Raw genomic sequence first — 8,554 nt, forward strand, 5'->3', positions numbered from 1 at the left:
TTGTAGATTTTGTTTTTCTGTAATATTGTAAAAAAAATGACAAATAAAGACAAAAGCTGTTTAATACAAAATACTTTTATTTATATTTGTTCCTTTTTTCTAAAGGCTCTGCACTGATTGACAGTGCAGAGAAAAATCCACTGGGGCAACACATGCATCAAAGCTGGAATGTGTCTTCTCAGTTCCAAACCATTAGCACATTCTAGAACGCACCCCTCCGTTCTGGCACTCAAAGTTGTGAAACCTAGAAAGGCTGAACGTCAATAAATGTTGAGTTTGCTGGACGAGTCAAGTTTTGGAAACACTGAAAAATGGACCAATCAAGACAAGAGTGGAGCCCCCAAATGGACCAATAAGAAACAAGCCAGAGCACATCATTTCCTGACCAACTGAATAGCAAAACACACTCAAAGTCAGTTAGTCAGTTCACACACATGCAGCGTTTGCATCTGAGGTGTGATCGTCAGTCTGTGCCGAAGTATCTCTGGCCGAAGTGTGTCGGAGCAACTGGGTGAACTTCAGTTGTCAGTATCGTGATCTCAGGAAACTCCTCAATGATGGACCTCGCACCTGTATGAACACACACAGTTCAAATCAGTTACATTAGCATGAATGATGATTTATAAGATGATTTATAAGGTTTACTGCAATCACACATTACAAACTACACCATATTCGGGTGGAGAGAAGATCAGAGAAAGAAATGGCAGTTGTGTGGACTAGAGGTCCGAGGGATGTGTTGTTGGGTGGGACACATTGGTTGATGATAAGAGGGACGTGTTGGGCGACGGTGAGAGAGATGTGTTGGGCGGGACGTGTTGGTGGATGATGAGAGGGAGGTGTTGTGTGATGGTGAAAGGGATGTGTTGGGTGGGACGTGTTTGGTGGATGATGAAAAGGATTGTTGGGTGGGACAGGTTGGGTGATAAAAAGAGGGATGTGTTGGGTGAGCATGCGAGGGACATATTGGGTGACGGTGAGAGAAGACATATTGACTGATGGTGAGAGGAACGTATTGGGTGACGGTGAAAGGGATGCGTTGGGCGGGACGTGTTGGTGGATGACGAAAGGAATGTGTTGGGTGGGACAGGTTGGGTGATGACGCGTGGGACGTGTTGGTAGATGACGAGAAGGATGGGTTGGGTGATGACACAAGGGAGGTGTTGGGTGACTGAGAGGAACGATTTGGGTGATGACAAGAGGGGCGTGATGGCTGATGGTGAGAAGGATGTGTTTGGTGGGACATGCTGGGTGATGGTGAGAGGGATGTATTAGGTGATGACGAGAGGGACGAGTTGGATGATGTGAGAGAGAAGTGTTAGGTGACAGAGGGGTGTGTTGGGAAGAACCTGATAGATGACGTGAGAGAAAAATGTTGGGTGACTGAGAGGGACGTTTTGGGATTCGCTGGGAGGGACATGCTGGAAAGAACGTGTTGGATGACGTGAGAGAAAAATGTTGGGTGATGTGAGAGAGACGTGTTGGAAGGGACGTGTTGGGCGATGACGAGAGCGAGGTGGACCAGACTGACCACCATGAAGCTTCCTGCTGCCCAGTGCTGTGCAGAAAGCCTCACCTGCATGCCACTCTCCCTTCTGATGATACTGGTGCTGCACAGACTCATACTATTAAATCATAGATACTGTTTCATTGGTACCTGCTGTGAAAGCGCTACAAAAATAAACTTTGACTCGACTTGAGGCGCTGGGTGATGACTATGTTGGGAGACGATGAGAGGGACATATTAGGAATGACGTGTTGAGTGATGAGGGGGACGTGTTGGATGGCAGTGAGAGGGAAGTGTTGGGTGACATGTTGGGTGACTGTTCATCATTCTGGACACATCTAGCCTTTCTACACTTTTACTTCGCTTTCTTCTGTACAACCAAATTGATTCTATTTTTTTGAAAATAGTGATTTCAAACGTTTGTCTTACCGTGCGGGGTGGAGAAGAGACTGAGCAGTATGATGTGTTTGGCTTGCAGCCCATGTTCTGTTAGCACCCTCACCGCCTCGATCACTGTGTTACCTGTACCTGTACATTATAAAGACTGCGTTACTCTTCCCTGAACACACACATGAACAGTTCACGTCCATCACAGCACAACTGATTCTGTACTCTCCAACAAAAATATACTTGGACACTTGAATCAAACAGATTTAAATCCCAGACTTGGTTAAATAAACATGTAAGTGGTAAATAGTTAATAAAAGTTCATCATTAACGTCTAGGACACGTTCTCTGAAACCTCACTGATGATGGATGGATCAGATTAATACTCACTCAGTATGGGGTACATGAGCAGCACCTTCCTGCGGCTGATGTCGGGGGGAAACTTGGCATAGAAAACTTTGGCTTTCTGAGTCTCCTCATCGCTTTGGATCAGAATTTTCCCAATGCGGATTGACCTACAGCAGTCCCTCAGGCCCTGCTCCATAGCCTCACCTACAGGCACATGATAAAACACCTCACTGGTCCAGTCTCGTTAAAGTACTTCATGATATACTCTTTACTCAGTACAGGATACTTTACTGTGGAAAAAAAAACACATTAGCAAACATTCCTCACATCAAATGACCATCAATTCAGCTAAATCAAATACATTCCCTCATTAAACCCATGGAAGGATTCCTGACCATTAAAGGGCGCTTATAATGGAAAAATAAATTTTCCTCACCTTTTTTAAAATAGGAGTATGTTGTAGTATGTAAACATTATTACTGTTCACTGACCAGTTCATATATGCAAATTAAGCTGCAAAAAACAGCCCATTTTCGCAGTTTCACAAAAACCAACATATTTTTGATATCACAAAAACCAACATATTTGCATATACCCACCTATGCAACTAGTTTAGCCCCACTCACTCAGTCACACAAGTTATAAGCGTTTCAAACCAGACTGCTTTCAAAATGAGGCAAAATACAGGGCAGCCAATCACATCAGAGGCCATTTACATACGTCAGTCTTAAAGGCACAGTAACAAAAACAGCCTGTTTACTTCAAAGGAATGAATATATGATGGAAATTGTAATATAAAAAAGAAATACAGCAGTTTTTAAGTACATAGAACTACCCAAACATTACAGGTAGACTTCAGGGTAAGAGATAAATACAAGAAAAATGTACGATATGGACCCTTTAAGTCAAAGGTTTGGAATCCTTCATCAACCCTCAGTTGTACGGTTATCGTCAACAATAACAAAACAAAAAAAACATGTTGTAATTTTACATAATTTATTTCAAACTCAGCTGGGTAGCTTTAAAGGAGAATTCCATCGATTTCTTTTTTTAATTCTGCGTAATTAAATGGATGAGATGTAAACAGTCATTCAGAGTGGTTTGGTGTGAAACGCTCTGTCCGCCCTATCTGAAAGTTTAAGTCTGTTCTGATCATGTTCGTCACGTCATAGTGAGAGTTTATACCGTTCAACATGGCGGAGCAGAAACTGGTCTGCAGAGGAGACAAAGTTTATGCTCTGATCTTTAAAAGACGGCGGTGGGACGGACGTCCAGCTTATGTGTCTCAGAACACGACGTCTTCCTCTCGGCCTTCTTTAATAAGGACATGTGAAGGACATTTTCCTGAGTCTGACATCATTTTAAACTCATCAAAAATACAAGCGCTGCTCACTGCTGCTCATCTCACTCTGACTTGACTCACGTGATGCTGGTTGTCATGGTAACGTCTACAATAAGTGGTTCTCTACACATGCACGTAATTTTGTACTTGTAGTGAGCATGTAAACAGAGATTTTCCGTCAGATTGTTGAGTAGAGTAAGATATATACCCCTCAGTCTTAATCTATATTCAGACTGTATAAATCAGATTGGAGAAAAACTTAGCATGTGAACACAGACCATGTTTTATGAAAGTTTTGAAAAGATTTTGATGTAAAATGTACAATTAAAATACAACAATAGTGGAGGGATACATGCAGAGCATTGTGAAGCAAAATAGTCCCCAAAGAAAAATCTGAAAAAAAAAAGTTTTTTTAATCTCTCTCTTTTTTAATCTATTTTTAATCATCAATATTACATGTTAAACCTCAGAAGACACATGCAGGTTCACTGGTGTTTTGGATAGTAAATAAACTGGCTATATTTGTGCTGTAGTCATCACCGCAAACCACTCTGAATGACCTTGTTTACATCTCAATGACTGAATTATGCAGAAATTTTGCAAAGTTGATGGAATTCTCCTTTAGCATAATACACAGTGACACTCACCACTTCTCATGATGCTCACACCACAGTTCCCCTTCTCAAACTTCACTCCCTCATACTTGTGACCTGAACAGAGCAGAAAACAAAACAAAAGCTACACTGTTAAAAACATATGGTTCTTCAAGGGTTCTTTTTAAGAATGTAGGTGATAATGTTATGGTGGAGAAATCAAAGTGTAGGAAACATCACAGACATACAATTAGCGTGTAATATGATTACATCACACTTGAGAAGTGCGAGCTATTAAATAAATAGATTAAATTATTTGTCACTGTTCTGACAGGTGACAGCGGGTGGGGTTAGTTAGCACAGGTTCACGCTCACCTGTTGGCGTGGTCACAGTGCATTCGCTGTAGGGAAGCTGATTGAGTCCCTCTTCAACCACTAGTCTTATCTGAATGAATACAAACAGCCAATCACAATCTAGGACTGGTCATTCACCAACATAAGCATGAACATATGAATTTGGGAATGAGGAAATGCAAAAAACCTGCATCAGTTACAGAACACAGGTAAGCATGAGGGTTCAGAGGTGGCACTCTGGGCCTGGTCCCAAGTCCACAGCCCCATTCAAAAAGTAAAAATTATGTTGAAATTGTTGTTTCTTTTATTAAGACTAATGGGTTCAAATTGGACATGTGTCACAAAACATGGAACGGTAACAGGCTACAATATACATCCAAAGGTTTGCAGACACCTGCAAATCTCAGGGGTTATTAGCCACTACGGCCCAAACATATTAAAGCCAAGCGTACTGATTTAAACAAGCAACCAAAACAACCAGCAGCTAAACAGACTTTTTATACAACTGAAAAATCTCCTAAATGCAGAATTTTTATTCGAAACTGTGGATTAATTGGCTCAGATCACCAATAAGAACCGACTTTTTGAGCTCCAAAACTCTTCATTCAGAAGCACTGACAGTTTTAAAATCCCAAAACTAGTTATATCAGCAATCATATTTAATAGTCTTTTCTAATTGACTATAAGTGTTAATAATTATAAAACACTATTTCAATCAATTTGAAACTATGAAGGCACCACTGTGATTAATACAGAATTTGTCCCTTTGATGCAGTAACAGCCTCTGCTCTTCTGAGAAGACTTTACACTGGAGGTTGGAACATGTATTTGCTCCACAGCCCAGTGCTGGGGGGCTTTATACCCCTCTAGTCCACGCTTGGCATCGGGCACCGTGACCCTCATGTACAGCTGCTCCAGAACGTTCCATTCTATTGGTCAGTGCTTTTCTATTGAGATTGTAGCACTGTGTGTGCACAGTTGAACACTGGTGTCAGTAATGGGTGACCTTAAAGTAGCTGAATTCCACTCATCTGCAGGGCTGCTGGACACTTTTAAACACAGTATGTTCCCCTAAACCGGCCTACAGGAAGACATTATTAGCCAAGATAAAAAGTTCACTGGTTCTTACCAATCTATCAGCACAAAACACAAAATCGCCTCTACTAGTAGACCTGAGAGAGAGAGAGAGAGAGAGGGGGGAAGAGGAGGGGAGGGAGACAGAACATGGCACCGATGATGTCTTGGCCAATACAAGGAAATGACACAACAGCCAACAAGAAGATGACTCACTTTGTGCACTGAAGGGGAATTCCACTGATTATTTTGAATTTCTGCCCAATTCAGTCATTCAGAGTGGTTCGATGTGAAATGGTTCAGATGTCTTTACAGTGGTGGTGATGGGAACCAGGGGTCGCCATGATAACAACACAAATACAGACATTTTATTTACTATCCAAAACCACCAGTGATTGTTTTTAGGCCACAATCTTCTCAACACACGTTTAAAACAATGACTCAGCCATCAGGCAGCATATTCATAACCATTTCATACAATGACTTTAATAGGGGGGCAGCTTTTAGAGGCATCAGACGTCTGGTTCCTATCACCAGCACTGTGAACAATTCTGACTCCCTGGAAAGGAGCATTTCACACCAAGCCACTCTGAATGACTTTGTTTACATCTTAAACATTTAATCATGCAGAAATTTGTAAAAATCGGTGGAGTTCCCCTTTAGGTGCAGATCAGCTCTCCTACTCAGGAGATGCTTCTTGCGCTCCAGGATCCTCTTCGAATTTTCCGTTCCACCTGCAATGGTGCAGCAGTTAAAGTGAAACCAATTTTTAAAATGTCTGCATAACTAAACGTTTAAGATGTAAACAGTCATTCAGAGTTTGGTGTGAAATGCTCTGTTCTAGAGAAAGAGTCAGAATGGTTCACAGTGGTGGTGATAGGAACCAGACATCCACATCATAGAAAGTTGCTACACAAAATGAAAATGAATATGTTGTCTAACGAATAAGACATTATATTTTGATAGTTTTGTGAAATGTTTTGGCTAAAATCTCTCGTTAATCCATTTAGTCTATCTATTTATGGTGGAGGGGTACATGCAGGGCGCTGTGAGGCAAAATAGTCCCCACATAAAACTTTTTTTTTCTCAGATTTATTACTATTTTACCATCATTATCATTACATATAGGCACTCAGAAGACATGTGTAGGTTCACTGGTGGTTCTGGATAGTAAATAAAATGTCTATATCTGAGCTGTAGTCATGGCGACCCCTGGTTCCTGTCACCACCACTGTAAAGAAACCGGAGTATAATTTCATCCACAATGGACCTTTTTACATCAAAGCACTCTGGATGACTTTGTTGACGTTTCGACCACTTAATTATGCAAAAATGTTGAAAAACCAGCGGAATTTCCCCTAAAATTCAAGCTCTCGAATGTAACTGCTGCACCATTTAAGGTGGAACGGGAAATTGGACTAAGAAGCATCGCGACAGGACCCGATGCCACTCACTTGTCCCTGATGATGGTCTGCAGCTCTCGTATTTGGTCGTTTAAAGGCAGCAGTTTGAGCTGAGGTCCTATCTGCTTCTGGATCTCGCCGTCCTGTTCGTGTTCGTGTTCGCGGTCAGGACTGTGCTCTCCGCCGGCGCTGGACGAGAAGCGGACCTGCTTGGCCGCCGCCACCGCCGCGTGCTCCTCCTGCTGCCTGCCGCCGTTAACCAGCTCCTTCTGACACGGCATCCTGTTCTCAAGGCGGCTCGTTTCCATAGGAACGGAGCCTCTCTTCAGTCAGACGAACCGGGGCGTCTCGCTGAGGGTCACGGTGGGCTATCCTGATCCTGAGGGACTGTTCTCTAACCAGGTAGTTCTAGCTAACCTAGCTCTCCATTTTCTCAAGCACAACGGACGCACGGACCCTTAATCCATGACGTGGGCTTCCAGGAACAAAAACAGACCAACGGGACGTGACGCAGGGCCCCAAGCTGATGTCTGAATGGGTGAAACCGATGTCAATCACCGACTGAGCGGTACAGGGGGCGGAGCAAAATGACATATTTACCTAATTTTGCCTAATAAGCTCAAAGTAACGACCTATTATCCTGAAATAGTTCCTTACTTTTGCCATTATTTCGAAACAGTAACTCATTAAATTAACTCATTAAAAGTAGGGAGAGATATATGATAAATGCAATATATGATAAATGCATGTAAAACTTCACAATGTCTATGCCAGGAGTGTCAAACTCTGTTCCTTCCAGGCCACAGCTCTGCAAACTCCAAAATCCAAACTTCAGTCAGCGTGAAGTGGCTCCCAAATTTTACCGATATGTGTATAATGTTCAGCAATCTTCGTTAGCAAAGGGCTCATAAAGGCGCTTCATGAGGCCTATCAGATGCAGGAGATTTTAAAGAATTGTTAAAGTAGCTATTTAGCTTCTGAATACTTGAAAAAAGTACATTTGGTTCAAATACTCAAATAAATACTTTGAATAAAAAAAGCATGGGTAGTTTGTAAAGCATAAAATGAACTGTTCACTCCCCAATCCATACAGTCCATATACATAAAAAATATCTGCAAAAACAGCTCTTTGTCATGGTTGTCATGGTTGTGATGTGACCTTTGCATATAAGCCTGTTCAGTCTACACCAGTTTAGCCCCCCCACTCATACATATATATATATATATATATATATATATATATATATATATATATATATATGACATAAAACATATATATGTATGTATATATATATATATATATATGTTGTGTGTGTGTGTGTGTGTGTATATACAATAATAATCAAGTGTTCTTCTAACAGAAGAACTCTTTTTGTGCTATATTTGCAAAAATACCATATGCAGAACCATATACAACACATTCTCCATCAATCTGAAGAACCATTTCATCATACAAAGAACCTTTTAAGCACAAAATGGTTCTATCTAGCACCCATGGTTCTAAATAGAGTCACTGCATTTACTAAAGAACCCTTGAAGACCCATT

At 41.4% G+C, this 8,554-nt stretch overlaps 1 protein-coding gene across 1 annotated transcript; it reads right to left on the minus strand.

Moving 5' to 3' along the window:
* Positions 1-57: 57 nt before the first annotated feature.
* Positions 58-7,504, minus strand: uprt (uracil phosphoribosyltransferase (FUR1) homolog (S. cerevisiae)). The gene is made up of 7 exons (XM_036580029.1): positions 7,060-7,504; positions 5,661-5,703; positions 4,553-4,622; positions 4,232-4,294; positions 2,285-2,446; positions 1,937-2,035; positions 58-570 (listed from the first exon to the last, which is right to left on the minus strand). The coding sequence occupies exons 1-7, from the start codon at positions 7,314-7,316 to the stop codon at positions 464-466; spliced, it is 801 nt and encodes a 266-aa protein (XP_036435922.1). The 5' UTR covers positions 7,317-7,504; the 3' UTR covers positions 58-463.
* Positions 7,505-8,554: the final 1,050 nt, after the last annotated feature.

This window comes from Colossoma macropomum, unplaced genomic scaffold (genome assembly GCF_904425465.1).
Source record: "Colossoma macropomum unplaced genomic scaffold, Colossoma_macropomum, whole genome shotgun sequence".
NCBI classification, from domain to species: Eukaryota; Metazoa; Chordata; class Actinopteri; order Characiformes; family Serrasalmidae; genus Colossoma; species Colossoma macropomum.